A 21788-nucleotide genomic window follows, 5' to 3' on the forward strand; every position below is an offset into this window, starting at 1 on the left:
GTGCCAGATCCCCTGAAACTGGAGCTACAGACAGCTGTAAGCGGCCATGTGGGTGCTGGGCATTGAACCCAGGTCTTGTGGAAGAGCTCAGTGCTCTCAGTCATCGAGCCATCTGTCTCTCCAGCCCCATCACACCCAGCTTAGCAGTGATGCTGGAGATCCAGACTTGGGTCCTCAGCAAGCACTTATTTGTGCTTATTGATTTTTTTAAAAAATTTAATCCGCCTCCCGCCCCCCAAGGTAGGGTTTCTCTGTGTAAGCTCTGGCTATCCCAGAACTCACTTTGTAGACCAGGCTGGCCTTGAACTCACAGAAATCTGCCTGCCTCTGCCTCTTGAGTGCTGGGATTAAAGGCACGTGCCACCATGCCCAGTTTTATTTGTAAATTTTTGAAAACTTTATGTGTATGAGTTTTGCCTGCATGTATGTCTGTCCACCATGTGTATGCCTGGTGCCTCTGGATGCCAAAGGAAGGCTTCAGATCCCCTGGAACTTGAGTTAGATGATTGTGAGCTGCCATGTGGGTGCTGGGAATTGAATCCCAGTCTTCTGAAGAGCAGCCAGTGCTCTTAACCTTGAACCATCTCTCAAACCCCAGACCCTTTCTTTAAAAAAAAAAAAAAAAAAAAGTTTTTTGTTTGTTTGTTTTTCCCCCAAGACAGGGTTTCTCTGTAGTTTTGGAGCCTGTCCTGGAACTAGCTCTTGTAGCTTAGGCTGGCCTTAGATGTGTGTTGATCTTCCTGTTTCAGTATCACAAGTGCTGGAGTGTGCTACCGTGTCTGGCCCATACTTAATTTTCTTGTTTCCACAGAATGTAGGCCCTCCAAGGCAGAGAAATACACAATGAGTGACTGACTAGATGTACAGGTGCCATCCCTTTGCCACAGACCTGCCATTCTCCTCATCCCTTCCTCCCTCTGTCTGGCCCAAGCTCTGAGCACCACCAGGCCTTGGCCCTACAGCAACGTGGCTCACTTACCGGATGGGAAAGCCAGCAGCACTGATGTGGATGGTCTCCACAAGACCACAGGCCTCCAACTGGCTCAGCACCTGCAAGGGTGGGGAGACAGGGCAAGCACCTATAGGCCAGAAATACCATCTCTTTTGCATATCTCTGGTCCTGACCTTCAATGATAGGCACAATTGGCTGACAGAGATGTCAGTCTCCATGGGACCAAAAGAAACCAAGAGGGCCTGATGATCTCCCTGCTGGAAGGGAGGACCTGAAAGGCCCTGTCTGATGCTGGCTCCTGATGTAGCTAAGGTCTGCAGTGGTCCTGGCTGTCTCTCACCTCTCCCAGGCTGATACCACTTCACAATACAGAACTGCTTTATTCTCTTCCAGCATCAGAGCTGCTCAAGCACGGAAGGTTAGACTGCGAAGATTCTTACTTGATTTGAACCCAGAACTTTACCACACAGCCAAGTTATCTTGGCTGTACGCCACATTTACCAGGTGACTGTTGGCCATTCTTCAGTGCTGTCCGCACTCACACATCTCTGTACCCCTCAGAACCTGAAACCCTGAGGAGTGCTTTTGTGTAAACTAGAAATGAGATTAACAGTCCAGAGATAGCCATACTTCATGGACTGAAGTACAGATGCTGAACAAATCGTAAACAGCCATTGCCCCAAGCAGATTCAGTCTCTTGTCAGAGATAGGCTAGGTGAGCAGGGAGCAAGGTGTTCTAGAGTCCCCATGTGCCACACTGGCTAGGCTTGGTGCACTGTACAGACATACAACCACACACGACTGCCCTGCCAGAGCAGGGAGGCCCAGCCTGAGAGACTGTCTGTGATCACATCTGGAGATGCTTTCCTTTGGTTTTCTAGGCCCTGCCAGATGGGGTTTGATACTAGGCAGCTGTAGCTGAGGGTTAGTTACCTCTTCCTGGAGGAAGGTCTGTGGCTGACTCTGGCTGTTGGGCTTGATACAGCGAATGTAGTGGGGTGTTGTGCTATGTAGGACCTGCAGGAGCTGTTCCAGCGAGGCCTGCAGACAGAGAAACCTGGGTGAGGCAGGATTGGGGCTGCGCAGGGTCATAAGCTGGATTCTGGTTAGTGGGAATGTTTTGTCCTTAGTGGCCCTCTCAGTCTTGACATCAACACCCATATATCCCCTGGGAACTACTGGAAATCCCTGCTCCCTCTGAAACAGAGTTTCTCTGTATAACCACCCTGGCTGTCCAAGAACTGGTCTCAAACTCACAGAGATCCGCCTGCTTCTGCCTCCTGAGTACTGGGTTTAAAGGTGTGTGCTATCCCACGTGACTTGGAAGTTCTTAAAGAACATGTGCAAAGCTGTTTAATCACCCATCACTTGTCACCTTTATCCAGGGATGCTCTGACCAGTGGCTCTCACTGATCCTCTGGTATAGAGCTTGTCCTCACTTCACTCCTACAGGAGAACAGCTTCACATCACCCCTGCTGTTACACTATGTGCCAGAGGGACGTGACTCCGACAGTCTACTATGTCACAGGTCAGCCTAATAACACAATCTGTACAGGTACTGTCAGTAATGTCTGACGCTGTGGCTGCAGCACACTCCTCAGACAATAAACTCGAGTTTCCCAGGGTGCCCTCAAGGTGACGGCAAAGTAGGGGTTAACATATAAACAGGAACAAATAAAAAAAGTGGCAGGGTGGGTGAACAAGATGTGGAAGGGTAGTGGTCAAGAGGTCCCAGGAGTGGGAGCAACCCATGCAAGTTTCACACAAAGGAAGCAGAGAACACCAGGGGAAGTGGTATTCTGGCCCAGCCAAGCACAGGGTTTGAACAGGGCAGTCACAGCTCCATATAAAGTGTACTCTTCTCTGACTACCCCATGAGCAGAGGGTGAGAGCCCCTATCTCTGTCACATTCTTATATCCCATGCTGTCTCTTGCCTGTTTCCTATGGGCCCTTTACACTGAAGCATAAATTTGAAGAGACCTATGTCATTTCTGCATGGCACATTACTGCTCCCTAGCAGACAGCCCCGATCCTGAGGGGTGCTCAACAGACAATTATGAGAGTGAACACAGCACTTCATGTCATCACCACCAGACCTACCTTGAACTTGGATACCACAGTCAATGCAGGAGCCCTGCTCTGGCCAGACAGCTCCTCCTGGGTCTTCTCTTCAGGGTTAGTAGGAAATAGCATCATGAGCAGAGGGTCTTGGGATTGCTGCAGGAGCCCAGTCAGCTCAGGGGGAACAGGGTCCTATTGGGAAAGAACAAAGGTGGCAGGTAGGTGAGCTGCTTCTTAGTGCCAGCTGCTGCTCTAGCACCTCTACCCGAGCTCGGGACTTCATAGAAGGGCAGGCTGGAGTCCCACGTAGAGTGTGTCTGCTGGCCAAGAAGAGACATAGGCTGCTTCCAGGCAGGTCAGGATGGACAAGCCAGCATCTTAGTTAGGGCTCAAGAAGGTGAGCCTAGATTTTTTTTAGGAGACTCAGGAGGAAGAGGATGCCAGTTAGGAACTACTTTGTGCAGGGATTCAGCGCCCACCTTGTTCTTCTCCACCAGGCCTTCTGTGTGGTACCGCACGGGTCCTGCGAAATGCACAACCACAAAGCTGGGCTCCCGACTGAGCTTATTAGGGCCCAGGCAGGGTTTGCCTGCCAGAGCACTCTCGATGCGTGTCTGGAGTTGGGCTGCACTGCTCGGCCGATTAAGACGGCATTCCTGTAGGGTGGGAGCGGGTGGTCATCATCGAGGTCTTACCACATCTTCACCTTCCTCAGTGTCTGGCCCCCACTGCAGTAGAGTTGTAACACAGGCACTATATCAACTACAGCATGTGTGTGGGAGCACACTTATTTGCAGATGTGGGAGAGAGACAGACAAAAGAGCACATAAAACAGTCACCAAGGCCCCAAAAAGTGCTGCTTGGCTCACTGGCTGAACCTCCCTACCTCATTTATGAGGGAAAGGATGCTGATGGGGCTCCCCTCCAGGAGATCCAAACAGGTCTGGTTGTCCTGGTAGTTGACAAATGACCACTCCAGGCCCTCAAGTGCATATTCCTCCTGGGCAGGGGTGCAGTGGGAGAAAGTTCCACAACAGCATTAAGGAAGAAACAAAAATATATTAAAACACTTTCTTACATCATTATTACTTATCAATTAATAAGACAGGAACAAAGGTGTCTAGTCATGACTGGGCTGGGGGCCAGGAAGAGGCAGAGGATCCAGAAGGATGACCTGCCTTGCTCCACACCTCACCTGCTGGGCCTTGAGGTAGTGAGCCACAAAGTGCTGCTGTAGCTTCTCATTGGCATAGTTGATGCACAGCTGTTCCAGACTGTTGTCAGGGAATGACTCAAACCCATACACATCTAGCAGACCTTTGGAGACAGGAGAGAACCATGGGGCTACCACGGGGGGGGGAAGAGGACAACTATAGGACCCCAAATGACTGGACCCTTGCTGAGGTCTCATACTTAGAAGCTTTGGGATAAGGCTGAGTGATCGCTGTCTCCTGTTCCCACCACTCACCCAGGTAGGACCCAGGACCTCTTCCCCTGCCCCATACTAAGTCAGAGCAGGCAGAAAGCCAAAAATCTGAATGAAGGGCAGCCCAGGTGCCAGCATACTTTTGAGTCTGTATCATCTGGCCCCAATAGGCTCCTCCTTGAGGATATCAGGTCCCATTTTTTTGTGTGATAGCAGGAAATGATCTCTGAAACAACCGAGTTCAGAGGACCTCGATTTCACCAGCCTAGCTGATGCGTCTCTTTAAGCAAATTGTGTCAGCACCCCTAGGTTTTACTTCCTTCCCCTATTCGACTCACCTAACCCAAGAGTACAACACCGATCTCAACTGTGTCTCCCACTCTAGCTCTGACTACTCTTCTGGGGTTGGAGCTAAGTCTCTAGGATAAAGGGACCATTAGGGACAATGCATAAACTGGTCTGTCTGGAGAGCCATGGACATGTCATTTGTGGGCAATCAAATGTAGAAATATCACCAAACTCCTGGAAGGATGGATGAGGACACTGGCTGAGAGGAGAAAGGAGCTGCTTAGAGGCACACAGGTGACCCAAAGACCCTCCCTCCACTCAGGGTCCAGCTGCTTTTCAGGAGGGCCTGTGGCAGGGTGAGCCTTGCTACCTATGAAGGCAGTCCACGAGTTGGAGTCTGCACAGATGCTGCTGTTGATCACTGATACCAGCCAGTTGAACAGCCTGTTGATGGGAAAGAGTGGGACTGGTGAAACTGCTCTCCCAGGAAGGGTGCTACAAGCTAGAAGGCCCTGTGTTCTGAACCCACTGGGCCAAAGGCTAAATCCTCTTGTTTCTGATTTATGCAGTCTTGACCTACTGCAGAGGTAGGCTTTACACATATACATTTCCAGGTATACAAAAGCCTGAGCTGTCCTCATAGCATGATAGCACAGGATAGCACAGGCTCCTGGGTCTGCATTAGTCATGAAGCCCATCACAGCTGATGCTGTGACTAGAAGAGGCTACTGGCAGGTCCCAGTCGGGTTAGCAAGGAGCTTACTGCATTAAATTCCCCTGAAAAACGCTTAAGGAGCTGCCACATCCTACTCAGTCCCAAACAAAGTGGTCCCAAGTCACAAGAATAATGGCATTCTCTACTCTGGAACTGTCACTAGCCCACAGAACATAAAACTTCTGGGAGCTGGAGAGATGGTTCAGAGGTTAACAGCACTGGCTGCTCTTCCAGAAGACCCAGGTTCAATTCCTAGCACCCACATGACAGTTCACAACTGTCTGTATCTCCAACTCCAGGGGATCTGACACCTTCACATAGACATAAACACAGGCACAAAAAAAAACCAATCCACATAAAATAAAAATAAATAAGCTCATTTAAAAAAAAAAGAAAATGAAATTTTGATACAAGCTGGCAACAAGCATTACACGGTTCAGGGACTTCTTTCCTACACATTGCCTTCTCCTACATCAGTAGGAAACAGAGCCTATATACAGACTCTGGAATGGAACCAGCAACCCCTGCTAAATATCTTTATTTAGTAAGTAGTAACACAAACTTTTAATCACAGCACTGATAGTGAGTTCCAGGTCAGCCAGAGCTACATAGTGAGACCCTGTCTCAAAATAACCCTCCAAAAACAAAAGTCCCCCAACTTTTGACCTAAAACCTGCTTTGAGGCAGCAGTACCTGTCTCTAGTTGCCATGGGCTTAGGAAGACTTCAGATTCTTGGCTCTGAACAGGGTTGTCCAAGATCTCACATGCGCACACATATAGTGGTCATGGATAATCTCGGTACTCTGACCCCAACAGCCTTTACAAAGCACTCTGAAGGTTCTCAGAACTCAAGATGAGGTAATCCTTGACCATATGGTCCAGAGGATGGAGAAGCCTATGTCATGTCCCAAGAAAGGAAGGCCAGAACCCACTTTCCCTGCTGTGCTGCTCCTGCCTGCTGCGTCTTTTGTTGGCCCTGACTCTGAGCTGAGTTCTGGCTTCGCTGCTGTCTCTCCAACTCCCCAGGTGAATAACCTTAGGAACCAGGGTGCAGGAGACAGAGGAGCCTATCCACCACTCAACAGTCTGAACCTGTGCTGTAAAGAAGGAGATCACCTTTGGGGGCTTGCTTTGCCGAGGGGAGCTAAGCAGGCTTTCCTCACCTAGGCTAAGGTCAAAGCAGGATCTTGTACTTGAACGATGAGCTAAATCTAGGTCAGGAATGTGGCAACTTCACCATTCAAAACAAGCACAGAGGCCAAAGGCAGTGTTTAGGGCGAACCTGGGAACTATGCCTTGCCATGTCCTGGAGGCCCAGCAACTGGTCTGCTTTATTCAGAACCCTCCATCTTGGGCCTCTACCCATTGCCTGACAGTGTTTAGTTCAACCTCAGACAGTCTAAGAACCCATGGGAAGTAAAGGCCCAGGGTAAACTGCTCACCGTGCATAGATAAGTTTGGCCAGACAGTCTCTGCGGGTGTCACACTCAGCTCGGGAGCACGGCTTCCGGAACACTTGCTGCTGCTTGCCTGCCTTGATGGTTCGAATCTGCACAGTCTCCAGCAGCATGTTCTCTGAGAGCTGCAGCAGTGAGGCTGATGTCCTGACAGAGGCTGGGAGGAGAGTCCTCCTTAAGCAAACACCCTCCACTGGAACTGAGTGGATGGAGGAAGCCTAGATTCTAAGAGGCTTGCCACAGGCCTCCTTACATGGCAGAGACAGGACCTGAAGCCACAGTATTACAACTGGACAAATAATTTCTAAAGCACCTGACCGATTTTCTCATTGTGAGACGGAGAAAACAGTGCTGGCTTCACCAAAGGCTGAGGAGTAATTATCCATGGCAGGCCCGTCAGCAGCTGGCTAATCAAGGGTGCCAGACTGAAAGTTCAGCTTTCAATTTCCCACCGCACCTCAGTAACAGTAGTCACTCTCCTGTCAGGTGCATCCCACCATACCATCCCTGTCTCTCACCTTTGGAACCATCCATCAGTTGGCAGGGCTGGGCTTCATCATCTGAGTCAGCAAAATGGACATTGCCAAGGTGCAGCAGTCCAGCAAGGACCTGACGGCAGAAGGGGTGGTCAGGAAGCAGGGGCGTGAAAAAGCTGATGCTGCAACAATAGAGGAGGGGAGCTCCTGATGACTGTCCCACTGTCTACCTCTGTCAGACAAGATTTCATGTTAGAGCATCCCAAGACAATCTCTTCCACATCCTATGAAGTACATGTCACGAAGATGCCCGTAACAGAGATGGGAGAGGTTAATGTTGAGCCTAGGCCAAGATTAGAGTCTAGGCAGTGAGACTTCAGCCGCCTCCCAGAGCAGCCAGTAGGCTCCATCCATCCTCTGTCCCACTTCCTCTCTCTTCATGAACAGTCCATGTGGGGGTACTGTTCCCTTAGTTATGGACCAGTGTCATTTCTGCCTAATGGGGCTTGGTCATGGCTTCCTGGGACCCTTTATCAGCATTACTGGGCAGTGATAGTAGGTGCTACCCTTCTGCCTTTGCTTTCAATGGTTTACAGAAGTAATTTCCAGAAGTTATGATGGCAAGGAGAACACTTGGTAATAAGTTTAGAAACCCTTGGATCTCATATTGAGAGAGCAGAGCCTTTCCTGCCATTGTTGTCTGGCCCCAGACAGATAATTTCCATAGGCTATTAGTCTTCTGGCTCCAAACTACCCTGGGAGAGGGCAGCTGTGCCCACTGGGCAGCATGGCTATGGTATATGGTACAGGGTCATAACACTTTCAGTGGAATGGATGAGCCTTGCCCTGGGAAAACCACCTTCCTGATCATGGTGTCTTTCCAGCCAAATAAGAATGTCTTAGCACCCTCAAACAGCACTCATGCCCAGACAGACTCCTACTGCTCTCCACTCCCTCTAGCCTAGCTCCATGTACTGTCCTTCTGCACAAACTCCTACCTAGCAGTGTCCATACTGGGTCTGATAGCTCAGCTTCCAGAGGCCACCAATATCCCCATCTTCCTTCAGTGGCTTCCCTGTCTGTCCTCAGCCCACCCTATACACTGCATCCGGTAGCTGTAGGAGTTGAGGAAGTAAGGGAAGCAATTGGTCTTCAGCAAAGGTAGAAAGGCAGTGAGGAGGAGAAGGCTAGCTCACTGGGCTCCCAGAGGGAGAGGCAGAGGACAGTGGAGGAAGAGGTGGGCACTGGAATGAAAATGCCTGGAACTAACTTTATCACTTAGTTGTATCTTGGGTAGGTTTCTTTTCTTTTTCTTTCCTTTTATTTGCTTGTTTTACAAGACAGGGCTTCTCTGTGTAGCTTTGGAGCCTGTCCTGGAACTCGCTCTGTAGACCAGGCTGGCCTCAAACTCACAGAGATCTGCTTGCCTCTGCCTCCAGAGTGCTGAGATGCATGCACCACCACTGCCTGGCTCAGTTAGGTTTCTTTACCTCTGATTTTCTCAAGTATAAAATGGAAATAATCTCCATGCATAAAAGATTGTTGATAAAATCAAGTGAGCTAAGAGGTGTGAACATAACTTCTAAGCTTTAAAGTGTTAGACAAACAAGGAAATCTCTCTATTCTTGTTACTGTAATAAAACCTGCCCTAAAGTCTTGTGCTCTGGGAGTGTGAGTCACTGTGCCATGTTCATTACTAAGTACTATATGGTGTGTCACTGACCCTATGGCCCAGCTCCTTAGATATGGTCCTGTGAGGCCTGAAGTCCTAGACATTTGTGGAGAGAGAGTCCCAAGTCCAGGGACAATCCATGATAAGGGCTACCATCACCTCTAAGTGTAAGTAGCATGGCTTTTCTTCTGACCTTAAAGATGTTGTTCTGGGTGGGGGTGTCGATGCCCAAATGGAGCATGGCCTCTCTGGTCAACTCGAAACAATCCTCTGAAAAGAATCCATGTCACAGCCCAGTGGTCAGCAGGGTCAGTGCGGGAGGGAAGACAGGCCCTGGGCAGAATAGGTGGGGCTTTGGGGGCAGTCTAGGGTACCAAGGATGCTCCTCCTACCTTCCAAACTATTTTCTGGATTGGGTAGCCAGGAGAAGGCAGCTCCCTCAGGGAGGTACCACTGGAGTCTTTCATCCTGGGTGGCTCCTTTGCAAATCTGTGGAGTGAGAGGACATTCAGGCCTGGGGTTAAAATGAGGAGCAAGAAATGGCAGCAACATTGCCAGGCTAAGAGTGCTCCAAAGTAAGCGCGGGGCATGGGGTGGGATGTCTCATCCTGATGGACAAAAGCTGTCTTCCTGGAAAGCTGGCACTCTGACGCAGAATGCATGACTCTTGCTGGGGTACATCCCCTTACCTAAAGAAGCTCCTAGTCTGGGTGCAAGGAGCCCCACCAATGCCTTGGAGAAGCCCAGTCCAGGAAGGAATTTCCCTCAAACTGTTGTGGGAAAATGTTTCCATCCTCGAAGGGCCCTCAGTCTAAGGCAGGTGATACGGTTTCCATTTAGAAGACAGAGTTCCTGCCTAGAGGGCCTTCTGATTTGAAAGAGGCAGAAAAACATACCTCTAGGCCCAAACTTGCCTGGTGAGCAGCTCTGCTTGAGAGCAAGTGAGGGGCCAGGTGTAGAGCATGCTGGGGTGGAGGGATGAGCCACCCAGTCCTGCTTGTGGCAGAGTGTACTCCACCTGGCACAGACCTGGTAAAAGATGTGGAAGTTCCTCTCACTGGAGGCCTGACAAGCCACACGCGTTTTCTCCAGGAGGTAGGTCTGGACCGCTGCTCCCGTCATCTGCTGGGCTCTGGCACACAGAGGCAGAGCACGTCATTATCCCTTCATCCCACTGCCACCTAGCAAATCCCTTCCAAGCTCTTCTTGGGTTGGGAACATCCCAAATGTCCTTGGGAAGTCAGGTACAGTAGCCAGGAGGAGCATGAGTTCAAGTTAACTTGGGTTCTGTGAGACTTTGCCTCAAGCAACAAACTCAAAATGTCTTTGAATGTTCTGGGGTATTCTCTTGCATGGAGCTCAGGTAGGCATGGCAAACACCTCTGCATTATCACTTTGACCCATCTCAAGGTAGGAGCTAATGCCCTAGCACAGGGTTATATCAAAGAGGCATTTTAACAAGAAATTTCTGAGCAAGAGAAGCCAGCATGAGCACACAGGCCATAAGAGCACTAAGGTCACAGAAGCTGTGGTTTTCTAGGTTAAAAAAGGACACCTCAGGAGTTCACTGTGCTCAAGAAACCCATACACACAACGTACAAACTACAAGTAGAGTTTTGCTCATGGGGATGACCTAGGCTGGTGGCTGCCCCAGATGCTTCCACTCCCTGCTGTCCCATGAGCTGGATGGCAGTAGCTATTACCTGTTCAGCTGGAGCTGGATGAACTTCCCAAAGCGACTGCTGTTGTTATTCCTCAGTGTGCACGCGTTCCCTAGAGATCACATCTGTGTTTATACCCACTCCCCCAGGATTGCAGAATTCTCATGAGCTGCTGTGGCTGTTCCTATCTCTAGTCACCTAAAAGCCACTTGGTTAATTTCCATGTCATGGCAGTCAGGATTGAGGAATGGGCACTAAGATTTTGATAAATGGGGTTCAAGATAAATATCAAGAAGTATTTCCCAACTAGGAACAGGAATGAGTAGGCCTAGACACAGTGGGGCTGTTTTTTTATGTGTATGAGTGTTCTATCTGCATTCTTGTGTATGTACCATGTGTATGCCTGGTACCTGCAAAAGGTCAGAAGAGGTGGTTGAACTGGTTATAGGATGGTTGCGAGTCACCATGTGGGTGCTGGGAACTGAACTCAGGTCCTGTGCAAGAGCAACAATTGGAACTTGCCCTGTAGACAAATCTGGCCTTGAACTCACAGAGATCTACCTGCCTCTGCCTCCTGAGTGCTGTGATTAAAGTCGTGCACCACCACTGCCTGGCCTGGAACAAATGCTTTTCACTACTGAGCCATCTTTCCAGTCAGGGACTTTCTGCTTTGACAGGAAGAGGTGAAAGCAAGTTGTCACTATTGGTTTAAGACACAAGTACAACATGTGGACTCGAGACCCAACATGGACACTATGGTTATGCCAGGGAGAGTGGTGCGCGTCTTTAATCGGAGGTAGAGGCTGGCAGATATCCAGGACAGCCAGGGCTACATAGCAAGACCCCTGTCTCAAAACCAAACCAAAACAAACAAAATAAATAAATCAAACCAAAACACTCCCCCGTCAAAATAAAGCTATGCCACCTTTGACAAATTTCCTTTTTGGAACATTAGAAAACTGAATGGAGAGATAAGATTGGAACCAGATGAGCCAAGACACTCTGTCCGACTGCTTTATGTAAGCCAAATGGCAACACTTGTTGTAGATGCTTTACCAATGAGTTATATCCCGATATGACAGCACCTCTAATATAAGGAAGCTGAGGAAATCTGGAAAGGGGTTGGGACTTAGGTAGTGAAGGACAGTCATTCTCCAGCCCAGAGAGAGCAGAGAGAGGTCCTTTTTTCTTTTCTTTTTTTTTTTTTTTTTTTTTTTTTTTGTGGTTTTTCGAGACAAGGTTTCTCTGTGAAACAGTCCTGATTGTCTTGGAACTCTGTAGACCAGGCTAGCCTTGAACTCACAGAGATCCACCTGCCTCTGCCTCCTGAGTACTGGGATTAAAAGTGTTCACCACCAGTGCCTGGCCAGAGAGAGGTCTTAAAGCACTACCTGTTTCCTAGAGGTGGTGAATCCCAGAGGAAATAGAACTGGAATATAGTGCAGAGGACACCAAGCTCACCAAAAGCTTCCATAACAGGGTTGGAGTTCAGGATCCGCTGCTCTATCCTCTCTGCGATCTTGTGATTCTCACAGGAAGTAGGGGAGGCGGCCACCACAGCATAGAACTTCATCAGGCAGCGGGATGTCCATGTCTGTAGCAAAAACAGCCACGTGGACAGTGTCCTCACCCTCACTCCCTCCAGCCACGTGGACAGTGTCCTCACCCTCACTCCCTCCAGCCACGTGGACAGTGTCCTCACCCTCACTCCCTCCAGCCACGTGGACAGTGTGCTGACCCTCACTCCCTCCAGCCACGTGGACAGTGTGCTGACCCTCACTCCCTCCAGCCACGTGGACAGTGTCCTCACCCTCACTCCCTCCAGCCACGTGGACAGCGTGCTGACCCTCACTCTCTCCAGCCACGTGGACAGTGTGCTCACCCTCCCACTACAGAACCTGAGAGGTGCCCACTAGAGTGCTTTCCTTCATCATGTGTTACTGCCTGCCCAAATTTGTGAAGAACGCTGCGTTTAGCTGTGGCCTTGGGCAAGGCATTTCCCATCTGTAAAGTGGGGGTGCACACCTCTGTGCCTCTCAGCTCAGAAGATGCACTAAGGAAAGAGGCTGGAGTACAGGAGAAACACCCACCCCACACCCCAAGCTCAGATTTGACAGGCTACTCCCCATCTCTGAGGCCTAACAGCTGTAATCCTACAGTAGACTTTCTGTATATTTTCTTACAAAGTCCTGGAGATGCAGGGTTTATATCTGTTTTTTATTTATCATATCTAGTTTATATATTTATTGGTTTCTCTGAGTAGCTTTAGAGCCTGTCCAATAAATTACTCTATAGATCAGGTTGGCCTTGTACTCACAGAGATCCACTTGCTTCTGCCTCCCAAGTTCTAGCATCAAAGATGTGCACCACCATTGTCCAGTTCTCTCTCTCTTTCTCCCTCCCTCCCTCGCTTTCTTTCGTTTTTCAAGACAGGGTTTCTCTGTAGCTTTGGAGCCTATCCTGGAACTCACAGAGATCTGCCTGCCTCTGCCTCCCAAGTGCTGGGATTAAAGGTGTGCGCCACCACTGCCCGGCTCTATTTATTTTTGAGATAGCATCTCACTACGTAGTCCTTGCTAGCCTGGAACTTTCTTTGTAGACCAGGCTGGCCTTGAGCTTAGAGAAGTTTTCCTGTTTCTCATTTCCCAGTGGACAATGGTGGTGCACACCTTTAATCCCAACCTGGTCTACAGAACAAGTTCCAGGACAGTCAAAGCTATTACACAGAGAAACCTTGTCTTGAAAAAAAAAAAAAAGACATTACATGTCCAGCTACATCTATCTCCACCCCCAACACAAAGTTTCTCTGTGTAGCCCTGGCTGTCAGGGAACCCACTCTGTGGTTCAGGCTGGCCTTGAACTTACAGTGCAGGGGGAGGAAAACCTTGAATTCTGCTCTCCCTGCTCCCACCTCCCCAGGGCTAGGATATAGGTGTGGACCACAATACACAGTTCATTTACACCTCCTGCTCGTTAGGTAATCACTTTATAGCTCAGCTGTATTCCAAATACTCGGCCCACCCCTTCCTAACAAATCCATTAGGTTGGAGGTGCTCACTCATTTCCGTTTTCTGTAGACTCAGAGAATTTATAACATTGCTTCTTCTTCTTCTTCTTCTTCTTCTTCTTCTTCTTCTTCTTCTTTCTTTTTTGGTTTTTTTGAGACAGGGTTTCTCTGTGTAACACTCCTGGCTGTCTTGGAACTCACTTTGTAGACCAGGCCAGCCTCGATCTCACTGAGATCTATCTGCCTCTCTCCAAAGTGCTGGGATTAAAGGTGCAGGCCACCACTGCCAGGCTTTTACTTTTAATGTCTGGTAGAATTTATAAGTGAAGCTGTCTAGGTCTGGTGCTTTCTTGGCAAGAATATTACCAAATTTAATCTTTTTTTTTTTTAAAGATTAGTTTATCTAATTTTATGTGTATAAACATATGTATGTGCACCATGTGGGTATAGATTTTAACCACTTTTCAAAAGTAGTTTGCTGGGAATGTGGTAGAATATGTGCCTTGCATATATATGATCTGAAGCTCAATCCCCACACCTCAAAAACAAAAAAAAAAAAGTCCTTGGAATTCACTCATTTTTTTCTATTATTCTGTTTTCTATTTTATTATTTTTCACTATTGACTTGGGGTTTGATTAGTTATTTAACTTTGGTGGTGCTAAGAATTGAACTCAGGGCTTTGTGAATGCCAGGCAAGCAGTCTATCACTCAGACATACTCTCAGTCCAATATGCAAAGAAGTTGAGTTTCCAGTGTTGGGACTGAACCCAGGCAACTTAGTTTTCCTTTTTGTTTAAGGTGTATTGTGGATGGAAATATGTCACCCAATTAATATGGGGGCAGAAGAAGAAATGGCCCTCCTCCTGACTATACCTGGAAGTAGGCTTCCCCCTCACTAAATAAACAAACAAATTAATAAATTTTATATCCTGTCCACAGAGAAGTAGGTACTTTTTAAAGTTTATTTTATTTTAATATGTGTATGTCTATTGCCCATGGAAGCCAGAAGAGGGCTGAACTATGTGAATTCAAAGCCATTTCGGTCAACTTACCAAGACCTTGCCTCAAAATTAAAAAATAAAATGAGAACTGGGGATGTAATAGAATTCATTGGTAGCAAGCCTGCACAGCACATTCAGGGCTCTGGGTTTAATTCCTCATACAGAAAAAATACAAACAAAACAAAAGGCCAACAAGATGCTCAACAGGTAAAGGCTCTCACTGCCAAAGCTGATGATCTGAGTTCTACCCCTAGGATCCACATGGTGGAAGAGAGAATTGGTTCCCAAGGGTTGTCCTCTGACCTCTACATGTGTATTGTATAGTGCTGCTCCACCCACAACTAACTAATTAAATGTTAAAGAAAAAATAAAACCAAAAGGCAGGCCTAGTCAATGGCCATAACGGCTACTCGGTGAAATGTTATTGAGCTGTTTGCATCAACCCTTTTTTTTTTTTTTGAGACAGGATTTCCTGTAGCTTTGGAGCCTGTCCTGGTACTGACTCTGCAGACCAGGCTGGCCTCAAACTCACAGAGATCCACCTGTCTCTGCCTCCTGAGTGCTGGGACTAAGGCACATGTGTTGATCTTAAGTCAGGTTCTACCTCAGTCCCAAGTACTCTTGTGAACAATTCTTTGTCCAGGAGCTGAGTCTTCAGGTACTTTGCTGAGCTATGGCCTCTCTAACTTACTGTCTTCCTTTGTTTAGAGACTAAGGTAAAATGTGTACTGCATTTCTCACCATGCTCCTTCCCATAGCATCTATGCCTAGTCTGCAGTCTAGAGACCAGGGTGTGCTTAATGTTCAGTAACTCTTTGATAGGTGAATGTAGGCAAAGGGGCTTACAGTCCAAAGAACCCCTCAGACAGTTCTGTGGAAAGGGAGAGGCAGCTGGGGAGTGGTGGAAATCTTTGTTTATGTAATACCTGTCTCATCTGCTGAGGTCTTGCTATCTGTAAGGCCTTCTGGCTATACCTGGGGCTTCTCATACACTGCCTTTGCTATCACTGACAACTTCAATAGGGATTTAGCTATTTTCAAGATTTATTATTATTTTTTATTTCATGTGTATGGGTGTATGCCTGAGTGTATGTCTGCATCACATGGGTGTAGCATTCATAGAGGTCAGAAGAGAGCTTCGGATCTTCTGTAACAGTTTCAGATGATTATTAACCATCGCATGGCTGCTGGAATTGAACTTGACCCTCTGTCAGTACAAGAAGTGCTTTTTTTTTTTTTTGGTTTTTCGAGACAGGGTTTTTCTGTAGCTTTGGGGCCTCGAACTCACAGAAATCCGCCTACCTCTGCCTCTCGAGTGCTGAGATTAAAGGCATGCGCCACCACTGCCCGGCTGCAACAGTGCCCTTAAACAGCTGAGCTGTTTCTCCAGCTTCACCTCCAGTAGGCTTTGGTCTCTTCTAATCTTTTTCCCACAGTAAAACCAGCTACTTTTTTTTTTTTTTAAAGCCAAAAGCAAGAGGGTTTATTTGGCTGATAAGTCCTCATCACAGTCCATAATAAAAAGAAATCAGGGCAAGAACCTGAAAAACCAGCTACTTTTGGAGGAGCGCTACCATGTGCCAAACATGCCACCAAATGCCTTATGTGTACTGGCTCCTGTTTTGTATTATGTTTACTTCATTTATTTATAGATAAGAGTTTCACTATGTAGTCCAGGCTGGCTTGTGATCCTCCTACATCGCCTTTGCCTTCTAAATCCTGGGATTACAGATGTGTGTCATCATGTCAAACAACACAGGCTCCTTTATGTTCACAAACAAGTCCCATGCAGGTGCTGGCCCTCTATTACCTTCCATTTCAGAAGTGAAATGACTGATGCCTGTAATGTTAGTAGTCTTTCAGAGATAATCTACCTGATGTACCTCATGCTGGGTTCCCCAACATCTGACTGCTGTTTCTAGGGACCCCCAGAAGCACCTCCAATGAGAAAATAAAGGTGCAAGGGGAGGAGTGTCTCCCCAGGGTGGCGGCAGAGCCAGCAGTGGAGGCTGCTTCTGACGTCTGGTGTGGTGCTGGTTGACCTGGTTCCGGCAGCCGGCCTGTGACAGCCACTGATGACACAGACAATGGTCCTCACCTTTGCGCTCACCTGGCCAGGTATAAGGGACAGGATAAGAAACTGGCACTTCTACCTTTCCAGCTCCACTCTCTCCACTGACCACGATGGACTGGTTGATTGGCTCAATCAGGCTCTTGACATTCCTGTAGGTCTGCTCACCCACTGTGAAGATGTGGGGTTTCAATTTCTGAAATATCAAAGAGTGGATGGTCATGTGAGCCATGTTTTCAAGACTGGCTGATCCAATGACAAATTACACCAGGAAGCTACCAGGAGCAATGCTAGCATGTTTCCTCCAAAAAACCCAAAACTCCTGTGGTTGATTCATCCACCAAGGTTAGGTTCTCTCAGCACGGATGCAGCTGCCTTCCAGCACTCTATGACTTTAATACTTTATGCTCTCATCTGATTTCATTTCTTTAAGTTAAAAAAATTATCTTATGTGGATGGGTGTTTTGCTTGCATGCATGTCTATGCCAGGTGTGTAGTGCCCTTGGAGGCCAGAATAGGGCATCAGATTCCCTGGGACTGGAGTGAAAGATGGCTCTGGGCCAACATGTTGGTGCTAGGAATTGTTTCCTGGTTTTCTGGAAGAACAGAAAGTGCTCTTTACCACTGAACTATTTCTCTAGCCTCCTTCAAGGCTCTTATCTCCCCTGCCCCCGACAGGCTTTCCCGCAGCCCAGGCTGGTTTAGAACTTGCTATGGATAGCTGAGGATAATGAACTTCTGTTCCTTTTGACTCTACCTCCCAAGTTCCACTACACCTGGCTTATGCAGTTCTGGGGCTGGAACTGATATCTATGTATATTACGTGAGCACTTGACCAACTAAGCTGCCTCTACATTTTTCTTTAATAGTCTGATTCTGCTGCTTATTTTATGTACTTTATAATTTGGAGGAAAATTTCTTCTTAAGTTACTGCTTGTATTAGTTAAGGTTTCTATTGCTGTGACAAAACACAACGACAAAAAATAACTTGGGGAGGAAAGGGTTTACTTGCTTCCTTCTACATCACAGTTCATCACAGAGGGCAGTCAGAATAGGAACTTAAGGAGGGCAAGGGGCTGGAGAGATGGCTCAGTGGTTAAGAGCATTGCCTGCTCTTCCAAACGTCCTGAGTTCAATTCCCAGCAACCACATGGTGGCTCACAACCATCTGTAATGAGGTCTGGTGCCCTCTTCTGGCCTGCAGGCATACACACAGACAGAATATTGCATACATAATAAATAAATAATATTAAAAAAAAAAAAGAGGGCAAGAACCCCAAGGCAAAAGCTGATGCAGAGGTCCTTGAGGAGTGCTACTTACTAGCTTGCTCACGCTGCTTTCTTATAGCAACCAGGATCACCCACAATGTTTTAGTCCCGCCCACATCAATCACTAGTTAAGAAAATACCCTACAATGCCCTATAGGTTTGCCCACAATGCAATCTTGATTTTTATTTTATTTATTTATATTTAATGTATGACTGTTCTGCATGTACACCTGCATGCTAGAGGAGGACATTAGATCCTATTATAGATGGCTGTGAGCCACCATGTCGTGCTGGGAATTAAACTCAAGATCTCTGGAAGAACAGACAGCACTCTTAACCTCTGAGCCATCTCCCCAACCCATGGAGGGATTTTCTTTTTCTTTCGTTTTTGGTTTTTTGAAACAGGGTTTCTTTGTATAACAGGCATGACTGTCCTGGAACTCACTTTGTAGACCAGGCTGACCTTGAATTTACTGAGATTCACCTGCCTCTGCCTCCCAAGTACTGGGACTAAAGGTGTGTGCCACCACTGACCGGTTGAAGGCATTTTCTTAATGGAGTTTCCTACCTCTAAATCTTTCTCATAACAACAACAACACCTTTGTTTTATATTTCTATTTTAGGTTTCAATCTCAGTTTAATATTTATCATCCACAATGTACCTTAGTTATGTGTTCAGTTTCTGAGAGTTCCTGCTGGGCAGGGACACGGCACCAGTAGGCAGGAGTCTTACCTGAGGCTGAGATGCAGCATGGTACTCTAGCATCAGCTCTGGTGCGTAGAGTTCAGGGATGGGCTTGAAGGGGTTCAGAGCTACCAGGGTGCAGCCAGCATTGGTATAGAATATGTCTTCTGTATACCGGGCCTGCAGGCACCTCAGGACTGAGGAAAAGATGCTGTAAGCAAAGTCTGGCTCAAATGCAGACAGAACGCCAGACACACATCTGCGAAGCAGCCCTCCCTCTGTAATTAGCTAAGTGCCATTAGAACCCTGTAGCTCCCTGATGAATAGATATAAGATCTAATTAAGACGAGTCCCAAACCTAGAGCAAAGCCTGCCCTGGGGAGCCCAGGTGCAGTGCCAGGTTCCCTGGGGCAGGGGCCAGGTCAGGAGTATCAGTGCTTGGTGTGAGCTGGGGAACAGTGCTGCAGACCCTCGCTACATCCCTGTTCTTTGGAGCAGCAGTCTGGAGGAGGAAGGCCCATACCTGTTTCCAGTGTCACAGGATTCACCTTGGTGAGGTCATCCAGCTGATGGAGTGGGGCCTCCCCACCCAGGAACTCCTGGAGATCTCCCTTGAGGGATGCCCTACCTTGGGCATCAGAGCCTGAACTGTGACCATTCACCTGGGAACAACACAAGAGCCATGAGACCTGGGTCCCAGACCAGTTGACAGCTAATAAGGGCGAAGCCCGCACAGGAGAAAGAACAGGTTTCTACAAGATCCAGGTGGCTCATGTTTCAGCTCTGCTACTTATTAGCGTGACAGCCTTGGTCATTCACCTCTATGAGCCATGGTTTTTTATTTTGTTTTGTTTTGTTTTGGGGGGGGGGGAGTGATAAACTCAACTCCAAGGTTAAAGGAAAAAAGAAACACACAGAGCACTTAGTCAAGGCCTTGACAGTACATATTAATAATCAATGCTGTGAGCTCCAGCTAAGGCAACTTTTAGGCTACAGGCTACCAGTCTCACAGAGCTGCTGTCTGTACAGCACAGGACGGAGAGGGAAGAGAAGAAAGGCGCCTGGTTGGAACCAGCTTAGAAGTCTTGGTATGGCTGTGTTTCTAATGAGATTAGTGAACCCTCAATGCTCACACCCCTCAGGAACAAGCCAAGGTAGCAGCATAGTAATGAGTTTCTCTAAAAGACTGAGTCTCAGGCTCATCATAATGTACACAGAAGGCTCTTGTTCTTGAGGGCAATTGCTACAGCCTATAGCTGAATCTATGGAAGAACAAGGACTGAGGGAAAAAGAAAGGAAAGAGAAGGGAAAGGGGGAGGAGGAGGAGAAAGGAAAGGACTACTTACAAAACCAGCTGCAATTCAGGAACAGTTTTGATTCAACCAGGAGTTGAGTATAGTACCAAGAGCTTGGATTAGAAAGCTAGATTATGCTGGGTGGTGGTGGTGCACGACTTTAATCCCAACACTCAGGCAGGGGCGGGTGAATCTCTGTGAGTTCAAGACTAGCCTGGTCTACAGAGTTAGTTCCAGGACAACCAGGGCTATACAGAGAAACCCTGTCTTGAAAAGCAAACAAAACAACAACAAAGAAAGTTAGATTGTACTGAGCCTGGTAGAAGGACTCTTTCCTGAGGCAGGAGAATTGTTAGGTGCAAGGCCAGCCTCGCCAATTTAAGACTCTGCTCTCAAAATAAAAAGTAAAGGGTAGGAGATATGGTTTAGTGGGTGTTTGCCTAGCACAGGTGAGACCCCAGTTCAATAGAGTGGAAATGGAGTCTAGGCTACCCAGGTCTGGATCCTGACTCCACCATTATTCTTGTACAATTTAAGTTTTTAAATCTCTTTTTATCTCAATTTTCCTAACACTAAAATGGGAATAGTGATTGTGCCTACCTCTTAGGTATTCATACATACATACATACATACATACATTCATCAGGGTTTAGGAAGGCATGTAAAATATCCTCCCAAAAAAGTAGTTATTGCTGGGTATGGTGGTACACATCTGTAATCCCAGCACTCAGGAGAAGTGGGGAACTTCCACGAATTCAAGCCTCGCGAGGGCTACTCAGAAAGTCCTCAACAAACAAACAAAAAAACCCAAGAGCTAGGGTGTGATAATGTGTGCCTTTAATCCCAGCACTCAGGAGGCAGAGGCAGGTGAGTCTGTATTTGGGGCCAGCCTGGTCTACAGAGTTAGTTTCAGGATAGCCAGAGCTACACAGAGAAACCCTGTCTTGAAAAACCAAAAAAGAGAAAAGAATAGAAAAAAAATTAGGACAGAAAAGTCTAAACATTTTTTTTTAAAATGGTGTGTTCAAATAGTAGTACTAGATAACTTCAATATCACTTTTGATTGCCTTTCTTTATTTTTCCAAATTCCTGATAATGAATGTGACCTTGAGTCAGCCAATTAACTTGTCTGAGTCTGATCTCCAGCATGGGCACAGAACAGCACTGTATAGTACACACTAGTATATTTTTTTCACTGCACTGTGAAGATGAAACAAAATATTCAAGTATAGTGCCTACTATATAACAAGGACTAGAAGCAAGAAAGGAAGGAAGGAAGGAAGGAAGGAAGGAAAATACAACAACCCAGAGCAGACAATTGTCCTGCCTGTTTTTCTGTAGCCTTCAAGTCCATTTCCTAGAAAATAGCAGGGTAGTCTAGTTGCATCTGTCATGGCTTTCTTCAGTCCTACTTTGGTTATCCTGGCTAGAGCACAAACTCCCTGAGCCCTTATAGTGGGACAGAATTTAGGAAAATCAAATTCCAGCAAATTTTTGCTCTCTGTATCTGCGCTACTTATAAAGGATGCTATGTGTATGAGGAAGAGTTCCACAGAGAAGGGTGCAGGCCAAGGATACTAGCCTTTTCAGAGGTAGAATGCTGGACTCCCACGTAAGCTGCCTTCCCTTGTATTTCTGCACAGGCAGACGTCTTTTGTTGGGACTGCAAATGTTCCTTCTCCAATTGGCTCTTTTGTTTGTTTGTTTTGTTTTGTGACAGGGTTTCTCTCTTGCAACAGCCCCAGCAG

General features: G+C 47.3%; 1 protein-coding gene across 4 annotated transcripts in view; it reads right to left on the reverse strand.

The window, feature by feature from the left end:
- Myo19 (myosin XIX) overlaps positions 1 to 21788 on the reverse strand; it is a 32113-nt gene that overhangs the window by 7109 nt on the left and 3216 nt on the right. For 2 of the 4 annotated variants that reach the window (XM_041665820.1, XM_041665819.1), the window contains 17 exons: positions 19269 to 19407; positions 18794 to 18942; positions 16874 to 16987; positions 12173 to 12305; positions 10754 to 10823; positions 10080 to 10182; positions 9443 to 9539; positions 9244 to 9320; positions 7421 to 7511; positions 6888 to 7059; positions 5100 to 5173; positions 4211 to 4332; positions 3902 to 4015; positions 3495 to 3671; positions 3055 to 3207; positions 1886 to 1993; positions 980 to 1050 (listed from right to left, as the gene is read on the reverse strand). In XM_041665820.1, coding sequence (XP_041521754.1) covers positions 980 to 1050; positions 1886 to 1993; positions 3055 to 3207; positions 3495 to 3671; positions 3902 to 4015; positions 4211 to 4332; positions 5100 to 5173; positions 6888 to 7059; positions 7421 to 7511; positions 9244 to 9320; positions 9443 to 9539; positions 10080 to 10182; positions 10754 to 10823; positions 12173 to 12305; positions 16874 to 16987; positions 18794 to 18942; positions 19269 to 19407 — 1964 coding nt within the window. Of the gene's footprint in view, positions 1 to 979; positions 1051 to 1885; positions 1994 to 3054; positions 3208 to 3494; positions 3672 to 3901; positions 4016 to 4210; positions 4333 to 5099; positions 5174 to 6887; positions 7060 to 7420; positions 7512 to 9243; positions 9321 to 9442; positions 9540 to 10079; positions 10183 to 10753; positions 10824 to 12172; positions 12306 to 16873; positions 16988 to 18793; positions 18943 to 19268; positions 19408 to 21788 lie in introns of those variants that run through there. The other 2 variants (XM_041665821.1, XM_041665822.1) reach the window with 2 other exon arrangements.

Source organism: Microtus oregoni, unplaced genomic scaffold (assembly GCF_018167655.1).
Source record: "Microtus oregoni isolate MIOR12 unplaced genomic scaffold, Mior012 000015F_ref0000493, whole genome shotgun sequence".
Lineage (NCBI taxonomy): Eukaryota > Metazoa > Chordata > Mammalia > Rodentia > Cricetidae > Microtus > Microtus oregoni.